General features: G+C 46.8%; 2 protein-coding genes across 5 annotated transcripts in view; one reads left to right on the top strand and one right to left on the bottom strand.

Moving 5' to 3' along the window:
• The window catches only part of ZDHHC23 (zinc finger DHHC-type palmitoyltransferase 23), a 13626-nt gene extending 8513 nt beyond the window's left edge, over nt 1-5113 (top strand). The window contains exon 4 of the mRNA XM_040596798.1: nt 4388-5113. Coding sequence (XP_040452732.1) covers nt 4388-4487 — 100 coding nt within the window. The 3' untranslated portion in view covers nt 4488-5113. The remainder of the gene's footprint in view (nt 1-4387) is intronic.
• On the bottom strand, nt 2665-23681 carry CCDC191 (coiled-coil domain containing 191). 4 transcript variants are annotated; one of them, XM_040596785.1, is made up of 16 exons: nt 23525-23681; nt 21619-21760; nt 19172-19303; nt 18453-18631; nt 17749-17966; nt 16833-16989; nt 14754-14944; nt 13739-13988; nt 11926-12395; nt 11321-11415; nt 9697-9779; nt 8234-8335; nt 6973-7116; nt 5621-5773; nt 5120-5274; nt 2665-3617 (listed from the first exon to the last, which is right to left on the bottom strand). In XM_040596785.1, exons 1-16 carry the CDS (start codon nt 23654-23656, stop codon nt 3485-3487), a joined length of 2736 nt encoding a protein of 911 aa, XP_040452719.1. In that variant the 5' UTR covers nt 23657-23681; the 3' UTR covers nt 2665-3484. The 4 variants fall into 4 exon arrangements, with proteins under 4 accessions (XP_040452719.1, XP_040452720.1, XP_040452721.1 ...); XM_040596786.1 differs by having other exon boundaries at nt 11950-12395; XM_040596787.1 differs by lacking the exon at nt 23525-23681 and adding an exon at nt 23220-23330.

Genomic DNA, 23681 nt, shown 5'->3' with positions numbered 1-23681 from the left:
CCAGGCTAACTGCAGTCCCCAGCTACAGTCTCGTTTGCCTGGGAGGAGGCAGAGGGAATGGTTTAGTGCTTCAGGCAGTGTTTCAAGTCCAGTTTGAGCTGGACCTTGGAGGCTTTGAAGGACTGGTGTACAGATTCACCGAGGAGAAGATGTTTTTGGTTGAGGCCTTTCGGAAAGCATGCAGGAACTCTGGAGGGCAGGTGTCTGCAGGGGGTGGAGTGGAGGGGGAAGGGGAGTTTGCAGTCACTTCTGCATTTGCTGTTGTACCGAAGTGAAAATCCTCTCTCCCTCCCTGTGCAGGAGAAGGAAAGTCTGGCTGTGCAGCCACCTCCCTCTCTTGCTAAGAAAAGCAAGGAGCTGACAGGCAGGAGCGTGCCTGAGCTGTGAGAGTGTGGGCTGATGACCAGCATTAAGGCATTGACATCTGTGTCTAACCAAGCACCGGAGCAGGAGGGATGCTTTGGCACAGCTGCAGGCTGAAGCTGTTTCCTTGGTCTAACAAGCTTTTCTGTATGTCACCCTCCTGCTGGGAAATGTTTGCTGGAGCTTTAATTTGCAAAACACTATCATCATGCCAGGGATTTTAGGGGTGTCCTGTGCAGTCTCTCAGCAGCAGCATCAGGCACAGCCTTGCTTCTGCCAAGGAGGCAGGAGTTGTTTCAGCCAGGTGTGGACTGAATGGGGAAGTCGAGGGGCTTCTCCTCTCCCCTTTGATTCAGACCACGTTCAGCGTGCATGCGCCTGATCCCTCAACGTCATCCCTGTCCTTCAGCTGGATCCAGCTGAGGCTTCAGCTCTGTGCTAGCACTGCGTTAGCAGTAGGCAAGGGCAAAGGGGTGTCAAAGCACAGGTCCTCCTGGATCTTCTGGCTTCTTGCTGCTGGAATGTCCAGCCAAACGGTGTCTTACCTGGAGAATCAGTTTTTCAAGGCTACTAAGAATAGAAGAAAACCCTTGAAGGTGAGAGTTTTGGAATCAAAGGCCGGTTTCTAAAGCAAGCATTGACAGTACTTCGAGTTCTTTGGGGGGGATTTATAATCCACATAAGCAGTATTATTTTCACGGATGGCGAGTGGGAGCTGTGAGCCTCGATGACAAAATGTGCAACTGTGGCATTGCTGGGAAAGAATCTGCAGTTCAGTAAATGGGATACTCCCCTGAGTAGCCAGTGGTTTGGGGCACCCTTTCAGCTGTGAGGTGCAGATCCAACACCTGCTCAGCCTGTTGCTGGGGCCAAGACCAGGCTGCATGTGGGTGCACCCACTCTGCTGCTCTGTATTCCTGCTACTGTCCTTACAGCTGCAGCATGTCCTGTCTCCGGCTGGCTGTAACGCTTCCTTCTCTCTAGCTGAGAAAGGATATGCCCTCACCTCTCATCCTCTGGGCTGCTGCCCTCCTTAGGCCGTGAATCCAGATGGATGGTGGGCTGGAGACTTTCCCTGCTGTTTGTTGCCAAGCCTGGGTAAGGAGGAAGTCAGCTTGGGAAAAGGCCACCAGTACTTGGGGAGCGTAAGAGCTAATTCAGAAGTGTTCCAGGAGCTCGTTAGGCACTACGTGGGAGAGGCTTCCAAAGGGAGAGAGTGCGCTAAGAGAAACTGGGTTGCTGCTGGTAGCACCCAGCGTGGTTGCTGGCTGCCCCTGGGTTGCCGCTGGTAGCACCAAGTGTGGCTGCTGGCTGCCCTGGGGTGTCGGTTTGGTAGCTCAGCCCCCAGCCCCGCTCCTCCCTGCCTCTTTGGCTCAGTCCTCTGCAAATGATGCCACCCTTCTGCAGTGCCGGTTCTTTCCTGCAAGGCAAGTTATTCGGCCCTCTCAGCTTATCGCTTCCTCTCACAATCTGCTTTTTAATGCAGCCAGATGGTCTGTGCTCGCCCACACTCCACGCAGGCACCTTCAGCTCCCTGCACTGGGATAATGCGCTCATCTGACCTGCTGGTGCTCAGGTCTGTAAGCAGCCTTTGGGAGACGTAAACATCCATGGGTTGTAGAGGATGGCAGTGGGGGGTCACCTGGGAGTGACAGTTGTCTTCAGATCTGTGCCGAGAGTCTTGCCTGGCTTTTCTGGGCAGAGGGGCTCTCCGACTGCACCCCCGTGAGCTCTCTGCACGGACAAATTCCCAATGCTAAAGTTCTGGAGCCTGCTGCTGTGCTTCGGCACCTTGACCTGCCCTGTACCACTTCACCTGCAGCGCTTGGTGCCAGTCTGGGTCCCTGACGCTGGACTTCTGTCTAGTGCCACCCAGACAGCCTCTGACACAATTAGCACCACCAGCTCAGTTGTGTTCATTTCAGATTCGGGTTTATTGGAAACTTTCCGTGCATATACAGGTTTTAAAAATTACCCGATGCAACAGATAACAGTAAACTGTTTTCTTGGCATTACCCAAGTGCTCCCTGTACTGCCAAATGCTTTTGGAGAGAACTTTGCCTGTCTTGTTGTGAGGGGGAAGTCATTCCAGATTCCTGCCTTATGCTGTTGCTAAGACAAGACATGCCGTACCTTAACGGCATTACCCTGTCTGCACTGTGCTGCAGGTTAAGTTTGAACAGTGATAGGAAACTTTCATTTTAATCATGTCAGCTTTAGCTTATGTAAAAAAACAGCCTGCCTTTTTCTTGGATTTTTAGGGTGTTTTGAAGTGCTGGATCAAGCAAAAAGGCCCAGATAGACTTGCACAATACATCCTTTAATACTACAGTTAAACAGCTTAGAAAATGTTTAAATGACAAGAAGATAGAGGTTTATAAACTTGGAATTGCTGCTTGCCACCAGAATCAAAGTGCAGTGCTTGTGAGCTGGCCAGTGCTGTGAACTAGGCAGTCCCTTGAAAAAGAATCCAGGTTTTAGGTTGTTCATACACGATGCTGTGATCTGGATTGTTAGCAAATATGATCTGCATAAATAGCTTTTCCCTCTCCTCCTCCCATCCAAACTCTCCTGGCACAGTTAGCTAGAACCTGTTCTCTGGGTGGCCAAGTTCACAGTGGTGGTTAGGGGTCAGCTGACAGTCGGGTCTGTTTGCTCTCTGATCAGGCTGTCACCCTACAGAGTGCTGGCAACAGAAAAGCACCAGGTGACTGCTTAAGGAAAAACAGGTGCAGTTCAGTCCTGTGCTTCCTGTGATGGAGGAGGATTTGTGTCAGTGCTGCAGCTCTGCGTGTGGAAACGGTCTTGGCCCGAAACACGCTCTGTGCTAGGGTTTGGTTACCTAGGCCGTGCTGCCACCAGCCAAGACACTCGTACGGAGACTTCACACGAGGAGGACCTTGTGGGGAATAACCCCCTGGAGTGCAAAACAAAACCATCAGAGAAGTTTTCATATATGCTTCGTTTACGACAGCAGCGACCCCAGGGAGCTTCCTTTGGCTGTGAGACCGTTTGCACTGGACAGGACTTCCCCTTGGGTCTGTTTCAGTCAGCAGGAAAACAGCACTGAACAGCATCAGTCTTTCTGTCCCCTTTCCCAGTCTCCTTTGACTCTCTTCTGTCACGTTTGGAAGTTGGGGAGAATTTCAGCTACTCTCCTGCGGAGCTGGTTTCTCCTTTCCTCTCTCTCTCTTTCCTTTTTCATCAGTAATGGGTACTGCCTCCACGCCTTGAATGCATTCAGTGTGAGTCTCCTTAAAAAACATTGGGGACAGAAGGAACAAAGTGACGTGTACATAACAACAGGTAATCAAAAGATTAGTTCCATTTGAGGGGGGAACTCCCCTATAACAGCTGCGGGATTTGTCCTTTCTGCTGCTAGTCTGGGCTGTGACATGTTAAATATCTACATGCAGATCACTCCATTAATATGTCAATCACGCGAGGGAAAAATAACACATTGCCCTTCTCTATTCCTCTCCCTCCAGAATTTTGCTCCTCCCCCCGACAGGATTCATTAGCTGGTGTTTGCTTAGCACTCTGAAGATGAAAGATGTTTCTTGAAGAATAAACAGAGTCTCTGAAAGCAGTTTCTTCAGGAAAAATGCAGGGTCCTTTGGTCCTGACCAACTGCTTGTGAGCGCAGGCAGCTGGGCTCTTAATTCTTACCTGATTTTAATCACCCCACCAAAGGTGCCTTGCCTTGGGTTCCCATAGGGGCCATAGGGAGCAACGGTCCTGTCTAAAGAATAGTTTGCTATGCCAAGGTCTGAACTGCCCTTGGCCAGTCGCTGGGGGAAGAGAGAATGAAGAATGACAGGTGATTATGCTCCTAATATGAGACCATACATAGAATGAATCTAGTCTCTTCCCGGGTCTGAATTTTCCCTGGTTCCTTCAGTTTGATGGCTTGTTGGGTTAAATTGTGCTCTGTTCTGATCTTACTGACACAGCAAGCTAGAACAGGTTTGCTCTACCATGCAAGAGGTGAATTTAATTTAATTATTCCTCCGAGGTGCTGCAGATCCTGTTCGGGCTATGCACAGGCGCAGCCTATTCGTGACTCCATGCAGCTGGCATGCTTTCATGATGAGGTACGTGAACACGCTTCTGTTTTCTGCTGAACTTTGACAATAGTTTTTTCCTTCCTGTTACAATGCATGGCTAGTGCAGTTACGGGACAGTAAGTGAACTGGCTGCATCCAGCTCCAGTCATGATGGGTTGAACTGTCTCCTGCAGTTCTCACTGTCAAGCCAGGTTGACAGTGGCATAAAGGGAGAGCTTCCTTAAGCAGAGTTTCTAGTTGATCACCTTTGGATTTGTGAACTAAATCATCTGCTGTGGACAAAGCAGTGCAGTGTAATTCCTGCACAATCATTTGGCTTGCTATAATTGTACTTAAAAGATTTTCCTCAGGCAGCTTTTAGCAGAAGCTGCCTGGCTGGATCTGCTAATCAGCTTAGAAAGTTTCAGCTACTTACCTGCTTTCACTGTATTCTCTTTCAGCAGGTTTGAAAGTCCTGCAAAAGTTACTACTGCGTTTCATTTTCCAGGCTACATGGAAAATTCTTACCAGAAACCTCTGCTGATGTTGTCTGTGCATATCACAGAAACAAAATACCAGCAGTAAAGAACCTGTTTCACATGTTCTTGGGGAGCTGACAATTGATCTGTCAAAATTGGTCTCTAAAATAATAATCTGTAAGTTATATGAAACCTAAGTAAAAAGAACTGCTGGCAAGGGAGCGCACTTACTTGTTACTGTGTTCAGTAGCAATCTTTAGCTTCTCCCATAAGGTACATTTTTCTTCCATGATCAGATCAAACCATGCCCAGAAGTACTTCCTCATGAGGCAGGCTGCATGGAGGGCACTCGCTCTCTCCTCCAGACTGGAGAGATAATCCTTGTACTAAGGAAGAAGGACAGAGAAAGAGGAGAAAAATGGTTTCTTTCTCCCAACCCCCAGCCCAATAAACCAGAAACAGAGCAGCGCTGAGACTGTAGCAGTGAAGGGTAATGGGGACAGGAGTGGAGGAAAATCAGCAGGGAGCAGGGTGAGAGTGCAAAGGTGGAGGAGGAGGATGGAAAGCGGTGAGCTGCAAGGTCTCTGAAGAAGGGAAAGACATTGCTGGAATGGGGACAGTGCAACTCAGCAAAGGCTGGGCTGCAAGCGTATGAAGCGGCACTCCAGCGAGGGGGAAGTGTGGCAGCAGTAGCTTGCTCGGTATCGTCTCTCTGCTGTGGTGCAGGCAAACCTTTAGCCAGTTCCTGAAGCCCCGTCGCAGCAGCACGCAGGAATAGAAGTCCTCAGCCTGAGCCGCTTTCTCTGTGAGGCTCCTCTGGGTGTCCTGGAGCCAAGACACCAGGCACTTCCTCTGCAGGCCCAAGCAGTGGTGCCTTTGTGCCGTCTGAGTAAAGACAGCAGAGACAGCAGCTAGTGACTGCAACGAGCGATTACATAAACATAAAGCTACAGGAAACCGGGTACGCGAGAAAATCACCTCAGCTTTTTGGGCCCCTCAAAATGCAGATGTCTGACAGCTTGAATAACTTACAGGATAGGTTCCCCCAAGGAGGGATCAGCATAAGGAACAAGACAAGTTTCTATCAGGCTACTGCTGTGTCACTTCCAGAGAACAGCCTTTTGAATTAATTAGATGCTCAGTTTAACCTGTTGTGAATGAAGCAGACGCATGGCCCGTAACGGTTTAGTCCAGCCCCGTCCATAACGCTGGCCAGCAGGGTGGACTTTCGGAGCAGCTGCTATCCCTCTACTCCTTCCCAGCCGGAGGCCTATGTGCATTTGCTCGAGTGCTGTAAGTAGCTGCAGTTCCAGTGACTTAAATGGAAGTTTGCCAGCTTAGCCCTGGGCTCTGGCTGAATCTTCAGGATACGGCAAGTGGTATTAGTCCACCCCTGACAAGGCATGCCAGCTCAGTCATGTACAAAAATGTTTTCATTAGCAATATTCACGTGTCAAGGTCTCAGAAGCTACCGCTTGCTATTCTGTGCTGAAGATATGGCCAGGCTAGAGCAGATCACTGGATTACCACCTGTGGGTGTCCTACATCTAGCAGCAGCCAACGCTGCACCAGCAGCAACTCCAGAGAGAGGGAAAAGCCTAGTGATACGCTGGGGTTAACTGCCAGAACTACAGTGGCTTGGCAGCATCTTACTGATTGGCTTTGCTGTGGAGCAAGAGAACAGGCTCACGTCATATAACTTCAATTTATTTTTTTGGCTGTATCATACTAAACTAACTCCCACTGTGTTATTGGCATCAAATCACGTGGCAGTACTGCAGACAAGTGGAGGCTAATAAAAGATGACTTCTCATTAGATTGAAATTCGTTCCTTTCTCTGTTTGGTTCCTGTTTAATCAGCTACAAATAAGGATGACAACTTTGTGGCTTTTTGATGACCTTTCATGATTATTGTCAGATGGGCTGATTTAAAGAGCTAATACAGGTCAGGACGTGCAGGGAGAATTTCTGCTTTTTCCATCTCTACCTTGCTTAAGAGCCTATTAAGGCTTCTGCTAAGTGCTGCATCCATGCTTTTTCCCTTCCTCCCATGGCACCAGTCCTTTCCTCTCCTCAGCACTTACCACCAGGTTTTCCTTGGCTTGCTCCCTCAACCTTTTCCATGGCACCATTCCCAGTTTTCTGAGCAGGACCTTCTCATAGTGATCTCTGGCCTTTTTCTGGAGCTGCTGCTCTTTCTCCAGCATCCTCTGCTTCTCCAGCTCTTTCTACAATACAAAGAGCAGTAGTTTTGATTCAGTCTGGGTAAAAAGGATGTTAAGCAATACCAATGGATTATCACACTGGAGCTGGAGGTCCTGACCTGACAGGAAATGGGGATCTGCATCTTTAGCAGTGCAGACCAGACATGACCCTGTGTACTAGAACCTGTGGTAGAAAGCGGAGCAAATGGTCTTGAAAATTCTCATGGAAGATGATGGTATTTCTGGACATTTCCTTGGGCCATGTATGAGCACGTGGCCTTCCCTCAGCACTGCAGTTTGGTGTTACTGTAGCAGATACATAGTCTGTGGCTACCACCAGTGCTGACACAGCAGGAACCTCCTCTTCATGGGGCTTCATCATGTGGGGAGGGGAGCTTTGAGGTGGGCAGCTTTCTATGTTTATAAAACTAGACTGAAAACATGTCCAGAAATGATTCTGAGTTTACACATGGACCCTACCTCTTAGTCTAGCCTAAATAGTGGGTGTTATGAAACTGTACAATATTACTTTTGGCTGAGACTCAGGGATGAAGGTCAAACATCCTAAAACGCTTAGTCCAAGTAGAGCAGTAGTTGTAGGTCAGATTCCTGTAGGATTTCAAGTGCGCTATTTGGGTTATCAGGACAGCTCATTTCCAAGTAACAATAATGAAGTGGGACTGTTCTTAGGCTAGCTCCTAGGAGAGGAAGCTTCTATCCTTCAGGTGGAATGTTGCCCCCAATCTAACTGTCAGGCTTGTTTACTTTTAAATTGTGTGTTTGTGACTGGTATCATTGTGTATACTGGAGGGGGGATACAAGTGGAAGGAGCAGTCTGAAAGCAGGCTGAGCATGCTGCCAGTGTGGGGGGCTTATGCGGCTGTACCTCAGCAGTGAAGGCCCACCAGCTGGGCCCTCTAGTCCTGCTGATGAGACAGATAATATATACTTCATAACACGTTCAGCCCACGGCTCTTCCTCTAATATTGCCAAAAAGGGGGAAGGTGGTGAGTGGATATAGCGGCTCTGCTCTACTAGTGAAGACCTTCAGCTCACATTGGTCTGAGTGAGTGCTAGCGGGTAACGGCTCCGCTTCCCTATCCCTGCTAGAGGGGGGGAAACAGGTGAGGTGTTTGGTCACCAGCTTCTGCTGCCTTCTCTCCTCCCGTCGTTTTTCCTGCTGAGCTTTCTTTTCCTCTGCCTCTTTCCTCTGTTGTGCTTCCTCTTCAGCCTTCAGCTGGGCCTTGAAATGGAGAAAATGGAGAAAGGTAAATTTTAATTTGGTGCAAGTGACCTTTTCAGAGAACACAGACCTCTGAGCTTTCCCAGTATTCCTCTAGTATGGACCAGCACCTGAAGCTTCAGAAGGAAACAGACTTTGTCACATACTAGACATGATCTGTGTTGGACAGTGAACCGTGGAAGGGAGAGGAAGAAGGGACTGTTCTTTCTATTACATCTATCTGTCTGTCTATCTTTGCCCTAACTTACAGTATTTGCCCACTACTCCTCTAAAAAATTTAAGCCATACACCAAGTTATTCATCGATAACCTGATAGCTGAAGTCATTTCAGAAGCCCTGGGCTCTGCTCTGAAGTTTTACTTCTCCATGCAGAGCAGCATTACAGGTACCCAAACATTTCTTTCTCCAAACACTGAAGGTACTTCGGTACTGGCCATACTTGGCAAAATATACTTCTCTGAATGTTTATCTACTCCCCTTGCAAACCCCGCTCTATTTTCATTTCACAAAGCTTTCACTCTCAATGTATGTATCAAAGGCCTAAAACCCACAGGAACCATAATGCATGATTATTATGACTGTGCTTCCTGATTTCTACAACTGTGGCAACTGCAGGTGAGGAAAACTAACCTGGTGCTTGTCTGTCCACTCTGTGGTTAGCGTTCTCTAGAGCTCATTTCAGCCTCCTGTGTATGTGAGTGCACCTCTCTTGCTTGCAGAAGGAAGAAATGCTGGTTGTTTTAGGACCCCCCGTTCTGAGCTTTCTAACCTAATACAATTTACTATCAATGTTTTCAGTAATAGCTTAATGCCCTGAAGCTAAGAAGGCTCCTCTGTTAGATGTGTGTCACAGAATTTGTGTATTAACTATGCAAACATTGTCAGTATCTTCTCTCTTCAGCAGAGATTTGCTAGAAAGATGCAGGATTTTGACTGGGTGAGACTGCATGTCCTCGAACTGCACATGACCAGACAGGAAAGGCAGGGGAAGGGAAATCACCATTGGCAGGTCCAGTCGAGTGGATGTCTGCAAGCACTTCCATCCTTCCCATCCTTGGCAAAGACAAGTTACGGGGTAGGTGTTAAAAAAGTATTGGGAGTAAGGGAGGCTTTTTCCAGAATTGCAGCTGCATTAACATGAAGTGTCTGCCTGTGATACAGCACAGCTAGTGCTGTCACCATATGCAAATGCAGTATTAACTACTCCTTTTGATGTGTGCTGGACATCTGCTTTCTCACAAGCTATAAAACTCCCGTTTTATATAAAGGGCCTTTTCTTGGTCCCTAACTTTGGGGTTAAAACAGCATTTCTTGTAACTGGAATGGTGTGAAAGAGATATTTCACTTTCCATTTCCCTTACCAATTTTGCCTCTTCTCTTTGTTGCTTGGCTTCTTCTAGTTTCCTCCTCCGTTCTGCCCGCTGAGTTGCTCTCTCCTCCATAGCTATAGAAACAGAGGATGTAAGGCTTAGTGGAAACGAGCTATAGGATAATGGCAGAAGTTGGGTGAACAAGGATGACCACTTCACTCTACTGCCGGGCCCCTGTTGACCTGCAGTGGCCAGACAAAGGGACTTGCTTTCTGCTGCTTCTTATGGCTGGCAGCGTCATGAACAAGGAACCCACAAACATTTAAGAGATGACTCAGGACTACCCAATTAGATTCACTCTACCCTCCTTGGCTGACAGTCACAGCCATGAGGCTGTTATGAAAGAAGCTGTGTTCGGGGTTTTATCCTCATCTTCCCTGATTTGAGAGCTGAGGCTCAGGGGACTTGATTTGGCAGCAATTGCTAGGAGGTCTCCAGCAAGCTCCAGTTGCTTAATTATAGGGCAATTTCACGATGGAAAGCATCCCCGCCACAGTGACACACAGGTACTTGGTCCCACTAGTGAGAAACTGCTGCTTGATGCTTCTTTTGGGAGATAAACTGCAGTGTGGTGATCTTGTTGGCTATCAGCAAAGGTGTTACAGTGCTGAGGGGACCACACAGAACATGCAGTGGAGTTGAGAACCCATGCTTGCTGTTTCTGAAGCTGCAAACAAGGCACAGGCTAGAGCAACTGGTAACTGGGGGGGCTTCAGTGTGTTGACCACAGTAGGTTTCCTCAGATTCTTTTCTCCTCTCAGCTGTCGCAGGATTCTCTGTCAAGGGAAAATCATCCAGCGATACCTTATTCACTGCATTTTTTTTGGATCTTCAAAAAAAAGCACTTGAGTGCTCTGAAAATATGCTCACTGTCTCTAAGGCATACAGTTCAGGCAAATCAGAGTTGAGTGATGGCTTAGACTAGGTAGCATCAGAGCTGAACACAGTGATCCCAAAACTGTTAAAACATCACAATGATCATATTCCAGACAATCAGGACCACCCCCTAGTTGATACGGAAGGACATGACCTAGGGATATAACAGAACCCGATCTTAATTTACTGCTTGAAAAGGTTGTGCTGCACGTTTAACACGTATATGCTGTTCCAGTGTGGGCACGGGGGGGAGATATCTCACAGAAGGCAGGGATCCTGAGCTCCTTCCCCAGCCTAGCTACTGTTATCTCACAAAACCTTGGGTAGGCACTTAGTTCCCTTTGAAATCTCAATACCTCTGTCAAAGTTAAATGAAAATGTCTGGTCAGTTTAAGTGTTACTTGGATGTACGATGACGGGAATGAGACTGACAGCAAAAAAACCCTGTAGAGCTGCTCTCTCCAAGTCCTGTCACACCAGAAACAATCACAAGTGTTAGCCACCACTGCGTACTAAGCACTGACTTGAGAGGCTTGCAGTGGCCCGGGTTTTACAGATGCCTGACTTGGGCATGAAGACAGATCCCCCTCTCACAGCGCTGGTCAGGCTGGGAAAGAGGGCTGAGTTTTATTTGCATGCTGTCATCAACCAGTAAGGCTGAGGCAAATAAAGGGAAAAGTTCTCAGACAAGCTGTTGAGAGAAGTGGTCTGGAATGGTCTTTGCTATCTAGAAAGATACCTTTCAGTATGGGATGAGGTGAGATCAGCTGGCTGGAGGGCTTCCTGCTTTGCATCACTGCCCTGGTGTTTGCTGGCTTATGAGAAACAGGTGGACTATGAAAAGAAAAAAGAAACTCATCAATGAATGTGGTCAAATGATGCTTCACACCTACCACCTATTGTTGAGGAACAGGCCTTGTAATTTCTATTCCCATTGTGCTGCATTTTCATTCTGAATCCCTGATACACCTTTCTTCTGCTTGAAATGGGATTAATGATGCATCCTTGCAAAGGAGTCAAGTACCCAGGGCTGCTGCATGTTCTGAAATACTGAGGATGACACTTTCTTTTTTCCTAACCACATAAATCCCTGCTGCTACTACATGTGACACTAGTGTTGCTGTTTCTAAGTGGATCCTGTATGGATCACATGGTGTCAAGCCATTGCAAAAAGGGAGGACGGAGAACTGTGGCCAGCCTGATACTACCCTTGAGGCTAAGTCACAGGTGAGAGAAGAGCAAATAATGCTAGCGTGGCTGAAGTGCGCCCGCCAGATTCTGGCTCAGCTTGAGTAGGAATGAGACATGCTGACTAATTGAGCCTGCTTTACCGAGGGCATATGCCTCAAACGGGTTGTATTCTTGCACCTGGATTGTTCTTCAGTCTTCGGTTTTTCCTCCCTGATTTGTGAAGCAGAGTTGATAAGCAGCTGGGTTACAGCCGTGCCTTGTGCTGACTCTTCTTTAACTCTGCTCAGCCTCTGATCTTCCTGCAGTTCAAGGATCAGCTCTTGCTGTTTCTGAAGCTGCTGCCTCTGCTCCTCAATCAGACATTGCTGGAAGTCATGACAGTGTTCAAAACCACTACCATAAGCAGAAGCTGGCTTTGGACCAGGTGCCTGAAACTGCTGGAGGAGAGCGGCTGTTTGATTCCTGTACACAGCCTGGTCCTGGGCACTCAGGGCTACACATTTTACAGTCATCTCCCAGGCAAATTTGGGTTTTCTGTGGGAATGAGATGTGTGAGCAGCATCCCAATGAGAGTTGTCTCTGGTCTGGTCAGGTTCTTTCTGTGTGAGTCCAGTTTCACTTGGCTAGGGGGAAAAAAAAGAAATAAGGAAAACTTGGCATGGATTAGAATGAAGTACCCTTCTGCCCTTCCTACGCAGTAAGTATTTCTTTAATGCAGATCTGGTGAGGTGCCTGAGAAGTAGGGTAATCTCAGCTACGCAGTCTTTATCCAGTTCCTAGCCACAGCAGAGGGGCCCTGTTATGCACAAAGTAACAGGTTGTGGGAAAAGACTGTTAGGGAGCTGTGTGCCATTTCACTGGGAGGAAGAAATCCTGATCAGGCAAGAGCTCTGGCAGGAATATATCCTGACTATTTTGTTAGGGAGCACAGCCCAGGACAGCTCATTTCTCAGGGGTTAGCTCATTATTCAGGGATTAGCACTGTCCCTTTTGGACTGTGTTGTCCCCACTCAGAACTCAGATGGAGAATAAAAGAAAAAAATGTTGAAGTGATCTACATGGCTGATCCCTTTTCAGGTGGAAGAGAAGTGTACAAGGTGCTGCTTCCTCGTGCCTCTTCTCCAGCTTTGATAAGTATTACCATGAAACTGGTGCACAGTGCAGAATGAAGCTGTACCTTTTCTGACACATGGTTTTTCTCTGAAGAAGCATCAGATGTAAGATCTGCTTTCTGATTCCTAGGTCAAACCCCAAATTCAGTCTCATCCTTCCAGCACAAATTTTACCAGTGCATCAGAAGAAAAACATGGGCCTAGTAGGATGATACAAGCACTGCAGGAAATCAACTTTTGCTGACACTTAAGCAAACTAAAAGGTTGACCTGTAATATGTGTGTGTGAGCTCTCATGCTGGGATTGGGATACTGCTGTGGTACAGGTTTTATAGACAGAAAGGAAGGGCAGGCTCTGACCTGATAAATGACAATTTAAGGAAGCCAGCTCTGATTCTCCTCTCCCACCTCCTTGTGATGCACATTATCTGAAACAGCCAGTGACAACTTTTTTCCCCCATGCTTAAAAGCCAGAGAGCTGCACTGGCATGACAAAATCTCTTGTCACGCAGTCAAGCATTATTCTTTTTAAGTCTAAGCAGGCATCAAAGATGTAACTAATCTCTCAGCAAAAGCGATCTGGGGTGGGATGCTCATTGCGACTCACAGTGCATGAAGGGTTGTTCTTTGTCATTATTAGAGATTATTTTTAAAACGCATCCATCGTCCTTCACTTTTGCCTCTGATTTTTAAAGACTTCCCTCCTGAACAGTTGCAGGCAGTTATGTGGGGGTCACCCTGGGAAAGAAGCTTTTCTCTGGGACAATGTACTCTTGATTTCAGACTGCACAAAAGAAGTACTTTGTAAGAGTACTGAAATGCCAATAGACAAAAAACAAAATGGGAAGGATTTACCTTGTCTTGCTGCAAATCTTGATGATGGTTTACTTCTGCTGTCCCAGGCTTGTTAACCTCCAGTGGCCTGTCCAGACCACCCTGCCCCAGTGACACTGCCTCCAGCAGCTGTGCCATCTTTCTCTTCATCTTCTGCCTCTGGATCTGCAGCTCTTGCTTTTCTGTCTCTGCTCGGCTCCAGCGCTGCCACGCCAGAAAGCAGCAGCGCAAAAGCCGTCGCCGGTTATGCTCTGCAGACAGTTGTTTTTTCCTGAATGAGAAAGCACTTGTGTTACGATAGGAGTGAGACTTCTGCAGGCTTGCCTGAAACAATTGCAGCAAGTACAGCAGACCAGGCTATGGCATGAGGCCCCATAATTTCCCGAGTCTCTTTTTGTGGCCTAACTCTGAGGCACTCCAAAGCTGTACAGTTTCTCCAAGGAGGAGTGGGAGGGCAGAAAGGATGCCCATTATTTTGAAGTAAGTTTCCCTAGTTCACATTTTGCAATTTCCTGTCATCTGTAGGATAGGTCTGAAAGAGGAAGTTCCCTTGCCAGCTGCACAGGGGGAAGTGGCAGTGCCTCACCACACAACCTGCCAGACACCTGCAAGAGCAAAATTTTCTCTGGCTGATAGGTAATTCATCCAACAGCCTCCTTAATGAAAGACACTGGCCAAAATGATCTCTGCTGTACTGCTACTGAAATAGGAAATAACTATATTAATCAGGAATAAATATGGCACCTCGTATTCTCTGGGGTCCAGAGCAAGCCAGGGTGAGATTGCCAGGAAAGATACCTACAGAGCAAGTGAGATGCAGGCTTGTTGCAAAGTGCTAAAGCTCTTGTTTATCTCTGTCCTCCTTTTCATCTGTGCCGCAGCGTCTCTGGCAGACTACAGGCAGTGTAGCAGCTTTCTCAGAAAGCTACCGTTTTCCCCCTGCTGGCTAACTGGCAACCCCCTTTTACAGTCCCTGATCGCTGCTGTGCCCAAGTACTACTGCAGTAGGAAGAGTGCCACAGTGTAGGGTCACTACCTGTTTTGATCTCGGAGATGAGCTTCCAATTGCTGTGTCTCCTGCTCTACTTTCTGGGCCCAGGTATATTTTCTCCAAGCTCGCAGGGCCTTCAACTGGCATTTCCAGTCAGCAAAGGCTCTGGCTTTTCCCATTTTAATTCTGTGCTCCAGAACGACTTTCAGCCAAGCAGAGAAATGTCGCTGCATGCACTGCATGGGAGAGTTTCAGAAAACCAATGAGAAGGTACAGCCCGTCACACAAATGCTGATCTTCTCAACCCTTCCCCTTATTTGACTTTCCTTTTTGAGATTCTTTTTAGTATCCCCACTTTCAACAATTACCTTGAGGGTAAAAAACCCAGTGCAGAGCATGTACAGGTCTTCTACAAGAAGCAGAAAGGGACTAGAAGGATAACATCATGGGGCTTTATGCTTTTGAGTGAAATGCACTTGGTTCACCAAGTATAAAGGAATAAAATGGGTGAGGATCATAGAAGTTCTAGAGAGGAAAGTAATTTCAAAATCTAGAAAATGTCTTTAAGATGCTACGGTTACAAACACTTCTGAGAACAGTTCACAAATATCTCCCATGGGCCACTTGTTTTTTGGTGTGTTTTTTTCTAACTTAGACAAAAATTAAGATACTTCCCAGCATGAATTTATGACACAACCTAAGCTCACCCTTGTTCCAGCATGAAGCCAAACCTTTCCCCTGTTGTGTAATTAGACTCGCTGCCTCTGGGAGTGATTTACATTGTACAGAACAGCAATTTGCTATCTAATCTACCCCATGATTCTAGCCCTGTCACTGCAACACTGTTCATTTTGATCCTCCTAGTGGGTCAACTCACAGGACTCAGCTGTTCCCCTTTGTCGTAATGCCTTGTTTTAATTGCATTCCTCTCACTCACTGAAATCTCCAAATGGAGACTTACAAAACGGACAAAATGTCAATGCATTAGCCATTTCTTTCTGCTTTAGGAAAATAATCAGAGTGTCACTATTGCTTAGCTCAGCTAAGCCCTGGCTTCTCACATTATGCCAGCCCTAAATTGTTCTGTGGTTTCATTCAGGCTTATCTTCATAGCTTCAATTGGGCTGGAGAGAGGTTGTGTACGGCTAAACAAGGCAAGCTCAAATCCAGCAGACGGGCAGATGAAGTCAGCCATGGGGAGAATCACCATAAAAGCTGTGGGACTCTTCTATAAAAGAAATTCTAGATGTAGATAAGTAGGCGTTAATGATGATTGATCTATTAATTAAAACCATTACCTGATGGGTGGCATTCATACCTGCACTCAGGGAAATTTATTCCCTTTGCTGAAACTGCCCATATAAAATTAATTCAGTACCAAAACATTGCTCTTTAATTGCAAGTATTTGATACAATTAGGTATTTAACCCAGAGCTGGCCATGGTAACAGGATAATGGGAGTAAAAGAAATAGGTTCCTACTAGAAATTACTAAAGTCTGCATGCTTGCCTCAAAAGAGCTGTTGCAATATCACAGAATATCCTACTGCCCCCAGTGGGAGTGGATCCCTGAGGAACCCATTACTGTGGATGTGCTGGCATACTTCAGTTCTGGGAGACCCACTTCAAAATTCATTCCAGGCCTCAGCACTTCCCTTTCCTCTCCCTGCTCCTGCACCAGGATCTGCAAGGCAATCTTTAAAATATCTTCCCATGCACACAATAAGGTCTTCTCAGGACCTTTTGTGCCACTTCCCCCTTTTTACTTTCTTCCTCAAGGGAAAATAAATCTTGCTCCACTGCCTCCTCTGTGCATCTGCCTATTTCTCAAATGCAGAAGCCTCTATGTTCACAGCTGTCCTGAGCGCCACATCTTTTCCACAATTCTAAGTGAAACTCCCACTGAGTACACTTGAGGCACAGACACACTGGGGATGGAGGCTCAGGATTTCTCGCTCCTAGTCTTACAAGATCATTTTTGCCCTGCTCTTCTGCTTTCCTGGTATCAGAAGGACAGCTTGGAAGGAGTAAAAAAATTCTGATAACCAGGACTTTTTACTTCAGTTTTGCAAATGTTAGCTGAGGGCAGGTAACTCGGTCTCAGACAAAGAGGGGTGATGCTCACTCTTTGCTTATTGGTGTGAATCTTGCGCAACAGCTCCTGAGCCTTTCTCTGTTTCTCCTCTCCTTGCTCCTCCTCCTTCGGGACCAGGAGTGGTGATGCAGTAATAGATACCTCCTGCATTGACAACTTCTGACTTTTTTCTTGTCTTTTCCCCTCCCTGGAAAATGAACAAACATACAGATCTAATACAACGAGGAAAGTATTGTAGCTCAGATTCCACTCTCTTTTTGGCCAATCCTAAGAGAACCACCCCTGCAGCTTCGAAAGCTGCTGATTATTTAACTCAGCCTTCTTAGAAAACAGCCTCTGTCATGGTTTAAAAAGTCTGGAGTGTTTCCAAAATGTAGCATGCAGAAGAAAACTGTAAGATTTCAACAAAGCACTTGCATTAGAAGATTTAGGATCTCAGGGCTGCCTAAGCAAATAAACGGCATCCCTACGAGTCACATCTCTGTCAATTCAAGCTCAGCAGAAGCAAAAATAATGTCTCTGCAGAATCCTCAGCAAAAACGCTGTTTATTCTCATAGCAGAGGAAGTATTGTAAGTGCTGGGGAGGGGAGGACAGGGAGGGAAGGGGAGAGAGGGAGTATGTGTGCTGGCTTTCATGCTGCATTACACACTACCAAGGCTTGATGCAGCCACAAAGCTGATGGAAGGAATGCATGGTGGTGCAAACACGCTCCTACTTTGTGATTCAGTACGGTAATGGCTGAAAGGAAGGCTAATGGTACCTTTAGCCCATCTTCCCACTAATGATAAACGGCCATTGACAAAGAAATAAAAGTTTTTGGGAGAGTCTGAAGACAGAGCAACAACAGATGTTTCCTTTGGGACCACCACTCCTTTTACATTTAGCCAAAGGAGCTGATAAGCGTTCTTCATACGGTTATTTCCATGCCCCCCTCTCCCTCTTACGTTCTCCGTGCTTCTGTGTGCCTCTTCTCAGCCATTTCCTTTCGCAGCTTCACCATTTCCCTCTGGATCTCCTCCTCCTCCTTCTTGGCCTTCAGGGCCTTCCTTCTGTCCTCCTCCTGTGCTTGGAGCCTGGCCTCAGACAGAGCTAATCTCTTCAGAGACTTTTCTTGTCTCTGAAGCTCTAATGCCTTCTGACGCTTCATTCGGTTTTCTTTCACCTGGGAAGGAGGAAATCAGCAAAAGTCAAAGCAGATACCAAAGGCTGAAGAATTTGAGGTTCACTGTACACTGACAGGGTGGGTTACAAGCCACCTTTCACATGAAGCAAGCAACCCTATCTATAGCTGGCACTGACTGGGCAGGTTCTGTTCTCAGACCAGCAAAAAAGTTCCATTCAAGAGAGTGAGGTTAAACAAGTGTTACTCAGAACTCAGACTGCCATGGCAGCTTTTCCTGTCAGTCTTCAGAAAGGGGGGAAAACCTTAACAGACGTAGTGAAAGTTGACTGTGCAAGCTACTGTAATAGCTAATGTGCACGCAGAAATTCAGCTAAACTGTGGAAGAGTATCTTCAGGTGTTTGCCTCCAAGTCAGAGATTATTGCAGGTTGGGAGAGAATACAGGGGAAGTATCACTGAGCATTTACTGTAATCCTATAATCCTTCATCTTACTCCTTTTAACTGTGCTGCCTTGCCTGCTCGCACCTGCTTGTGTCTGAGCTCCATGATTATTCGTGGATCTACAAGTTTTTTCTTTTCCTTGATGTCTTCAAGTCTAAGGTCTTCCACTATCCCACCATTCACAACTTCACTCTGCAAAAGATGCTGTAGGTATTCTTGGACAGAAAAACTTTCCGTTTCATGTTCCAGATAGCGGCACAAGTCTGAAATGAGGAATTCAGATTATCTCAGGCTAGTCTGAAATGAATAAACCCCTCTGTCTCAGATCACAAAGCCTAACACAATTAAAGGGATCATTTTCCCAGACTGTGAATGCATTTATCATGGAAGTGGACACACTGACTGCACTCCATTTATCCCCAAAGAGTCTTAATCAGTCTCCCATTGAACACACTAAAGCAGTAACAGCATTTCAACCATTTTTTACTGCCTTGCCTCTGAGCATCTCAAATGGCTGTATAAATTTGACAGGCCTCACAAATACCTATACACAAAAGAAATATGATTTCTCTTTTACAAAGGGAGACATTGAATGTTTATGAGGCACATTTGTGCAGCCCTACGGCAAGCCGCTGTAAGAGCTAGGGCAGAAAAATCATCACCTCTGATCTTGTTTCTACTGAGCCTGTTACCCTGGCCTCAAAGCAACTTTTATCTCTCAGTATGACAAGCCATGAGACCTGGCTCCCTTTCCCAGCACATCCTCACAAAGGATGTCAGGAACTCCTTTGTTGTGCTCTCACCATCAAACTGCTCATGCTTCAGAGGGGCTGCAGAAGGCTTTTCCAAGAGGATAGAGTCAACTTCCTCTTCTCCATCACTCATCGGCTCCAGTTGCAGTTTGGACTTCATCCAGTTACTGAGCAGCTGCTGGGCTATCATGAGGAAAAAGACCAATGACTTCACTTGCTTAAAAAATATATAGGTAAGTGTAAACTAGCAAGACTCGATCTGTGGAATAGTTTTATCACATGCTGGGAAGGCTGTCTAAAATGACTGAAAGCTGATCTGCAACAGAAAATGGAATAAGGCTAACAGTTCTGTTCTCATCTTCTCGATCAAGAAAAGAATAGGAAGAGAAAGTGGTAAACTTTTTCCCTGTCACGTGTACCAAATGAATTCTTCACCTCATTTTTCCTACAAGATTCTGTGGACATTTAGATCACTCATGATTATTATAGCATTTATCAAGGAGACGGAATTCACATGAGGTAATTCATGACTCAGATAGCTTTCATATGTTTTACCACTGCACTTGCAGACACTTAGATGTTTTCCACATACACGTCAGATGTTAAATACAAAAAGAACCAATGTTTGGACAAATGTTCATTTCACGTGTACAGGCTAACCTTTGCAAGTATCACAGCTCCATGAACAACTGGTGAGTCTAAATTACAAGTCTGTCAGGTGGTAAGCTTCACTGGAGACTACCTGTACTCAGCATTAAGACTGCAACTACAGGAGTGCACACATGATGGATTTGGTACTCCTCAGTGAGCTCAAATGCCTAATGAACAACTCAGTATGAAGCCCTTCTATGGACTTTATTTGTATTTCCACTCTCCTGTGGAAAAACGCAAAAACTACTTTTACAGAGTTCCTACTCAAAAGCAAGGACAGCGAACGTGGCTGCTGCCTCAGCAAACCACCTGGCCTTGCTGCATGGGTGGCCAAACTTTTCCTGAAGCCGAATGCAGGGCTGTAAACTGCACGGCATCCGGAGCAGCTCTACGAGAAGCTGGGCCATCCTGAGCTATCCATGTTGTGAGGATGGGCAAAGAGCAGGGATCTCAGCAGCCGCTGTAGTGCAAGTCATCCCCTGTAAAGGTACAGAGCCAAGAAACAAGAGGAAGCAGCTGCTCCAAATCTCTACGTCTAACACAAAATGAAGATGTTCCCGTTGAGTCCTGGTATTTCTAATGCAACAAAGCCTTTTAAAAACTTCCTCGAAATGGGGTGGGTTTTTTTTAAGAAAACATAAATGTAATGTTTATTGTCCTTCAAATCACTTTTGTTCTCTTTCATAATCTCTCAGGCCAGCTCAGGAACAAGGAAATACAACTGATAACAGAAAGAAGAGAGGAAAACAGCTTATCATTTGGGGAGGAGTTACTTTTTTGACTGGGAAATGTGAGCTCCTTGTAACTTCAGCAGATGGGTTCTGGCACTTCTCTTATCGATACCTTTCTTTACAAAGTGGACTATGTGAAGTTAAGTATTCTAATCATGGGTTCCAGATAAAAAGCTTTCAGTTGAGGTAGGAACAATCCTGAGGGATTGGTAGCTATAAAAAGGAAAACCCTAGGAGAGAAAGGCAAACAACAATAATAAAGAAACACGAGGAAAGCAAGCAACTTTTCCAGCAGTTGCAAAGACAGCTCCTTTTGAGTCACTGTGCTGCATAATGCATTCAGAGAGTGCACTGTAAGCAGATATGTGTATTCCATGCTATTAGTTGAACCCTTGATGATTATAAGTGAAATACTGACTTCCTATATTGAAGTGGATGCTCTAGAGACGTGTCTTCATTCCATTCTATAAGGCTCACTTTTGAGTCTTAAAAGAACGGTTAACTCAGTTTTTAAAATCTTGCCTCCTGTCAGCTTTTTACACTGCAGATGTACTTCTAACACTGATAGGAGATCATTTCCCCCTTTTTTTTTTTAATGTACTGCAGTTTTACTTTCAAATTTCAGTAAGCGTTTGTTTCTGCAGGCATTACAAAGGGAATATTTCGTTAGCTAATTAGTAAGGAAAATTTTGCATGGGAATCAAAGCAAAACCACACAATTATCTGTAGATGCGAAAGTTACACAGAGCAACTCCATTTTCACATCTGGCCCACTATCAAAAAATCTGTCAGGTAATTTTACCTGGTTCCCTGTGACCCATTAACTTGTATTTGGCCATACAGTGTGTCTTCAGGAGAGGTATTCACCCTTGTCTTGACCTGAAATTGCCAGGAGACAGAGAATTTATCCTTCTCTTAGGTATGCTAGTCAAGATCTACCTTGAACTCCAGCAACTGATTCTTCTTATGCCTTTCTCCATCAGATGAAAGACATCTTACTATGAACTGACTCTTACAGTCTCAAGCCTTGCAAGAGCTTGTTCAGACCAGAACTACAATACTAGATCAAGAACAGTTCACTTTAGGCATCTTGTGGCAGGCAGTATTTCAGCTCACCTTCCTCACAGGCCTCATCATGATCTTGCAGCCGTTCCACAGTTTCCAAACTTGTCAGAGGAACACAAGGCCTCTGTGGATACCTTAACTTTTGAAGGGAAAAAGCTTCAGAGACAGCATACTCAGAGGCTTGGTCCATTCTCTTTAAATTAAAAAAAGGAAAATATTTTTAAGGATTGCTAGATATTAATTTTTAAAGTTCTTACATCCATGCTTCTCCTCCAGAGAGAGCAAACATCAGTGGGAATATCACACAAGACAGCATAGCTGTTATAAGACAGATTTCTTTTGAAACACGTTTCTCCCACTGGAAATACTGGACTTGGAAATCATTAAGTAATAATCATTAATTTGGCAATTAGTGCCAATCATAGTGATTGGAGAACACACAGGGAGAATGCAAACACCCAGCCCCTGGGAGCTGGATGGCGACTTGTTCAGCTAGTCCCCACCAACCACCATGAAATTTGTATTCAGCATTTTGTCTTAACCAGGCTGGCCACCGCGTAAACAGTCTGAGTGATTTTCTGTCCCGTATTCATCCCTCTAAGGTGTAAATGGTTCTGACGTGTGACTTGTGTTTTCACATGTTAACACCTGTACCCCAGACCGCCTGCATTTCTGCAGAACTTCTTCCCTTTGCGCTCGGGCAACCCGAGCGGCTGCTGCCAGAGGCCTTTGAGGCACATGCACACCCCTACCTGCCTGCGGGCAGTGGAGCATGGGGGTGCTGTCCTGGCTTCGGCCGGGATCGAGTTAACTTCCATCTTAGTAGCTACGACAGTGCTGTGTTTTGGCTGTGATGTGAGAACAATGTTGATAACTGATAACACTGATATTTTTAGTTGTTGCCGGGTGATGTCCGTACAAAGTCAAGGGCTTTCCGGTTTCTTGGGCCCTGCCAGTGAGAGGGCTGGGGGGGGGCATAGGAAATGGGGAGGGGACACAGCCAGGACAGCTGACCCGATGATGTCATGCTAAGTATATAAACTGGGGGAAGAAGGAAGTGGGACATCTGGCATTATGGCATTTGTCTTCCCGAGTAGCCGTTACATGTGATGGAGCCTGGCTGTCCTGGGGGTGGCTGAGCACCTGCCTGCCCATGGGAAGCGGCGAATGAATTCCTTGCTTTGCTTTGCTTGCATGCGTGGCTTTTGCTCTACCTATTAAATTGTTCTTATCTCAACCCTCAAGTTTTACATTCCTTTCCGATTCTCCTCCCGGTCCCTCTGGGTGAAGTAACTGTGTGGTGCTTGGTTGCCAGCTGGGGTTAAACCATGACAGGTCCCAGGGAAGGAAAACAAAGGGACGTTGACCCTAGAATTCATTTTCCTTCATCTCAGGTGGTTGTAGATGCAGGCGATCGTGCTTTAGGGTAAATCTCTTGCATTACTTGCCTATACATACAAGCCGTAGTACTGCCCAACAGCAAGTCCTGTGTGTGACCCGTGAGTTTTACACATAGCAACAAGGTCCCTTACTCCTGAGTTGCCGTGCAAGTTACCTCACCTTGACCCTGTGCTCCAAGTTATCAGGGTCAAAACTGGGCTGGAAATACGGGGGTTTTTTTTAAAAAAAAAATAAAATAGCGTTGCAATCACCTGTCTCCTTTTTCCGACCCAGAGCTGAACGCCGCCACCCACGGGAGCGTAGCGCAGGCTGCCCATCGCTGGCAAACCGCACGGCCGCTGCCCACCCGGCGCGCCTCTTCCCTGAGCCCGACCCTCCTCTTCCAAGTGCCCGGGATCCCGCGGGCCCGGCCCGCCCTCCCCGCGCTGCTGGGGCCGTTGGAGCCGCCGCTGGGGGCTGGCGGCGGCGCGTCCCCTCAGTGCGAGGGCCAGCCCCGACCGGCCGGCGCCCCCTAGCGCTCTCCGCGCCGCACCCGCGGCCCCTCAGGCCCCGTTACCTTCGGGCTGGCCCCGGCGGTGAGGCGCCGCCAGCGGCACAGCCGGTGCCGGTGCTCCGGGATGGCCGCGACCACTCCGGGCACCTCCGCGTCCCGTCGCAGGGCGCAGCGTGCCGGGGGCGCCTTCGCCATGGCAACGCCGCTGCCCCCGCGCGAG

This window comes from Falco naumanni, chromosome 5 (genome assembly GCF_017639655.2).
Source record: "Falco naumanni isolate bFalNau1 chromosome 5, bFalNau1.pat, whole genome shotgun sequence".
NCBI classification, from domain to species: domain Eukaryota; kingdom Metazoa; phylum Chordata; class Aves; order Falconiformes; family Falconidae; genus Falco; species Falco naumanni.
Note: the sequence above shows the minus strand (reverse complement) of the source record. Positions and strands in the feature narration are given on the sequence as shown.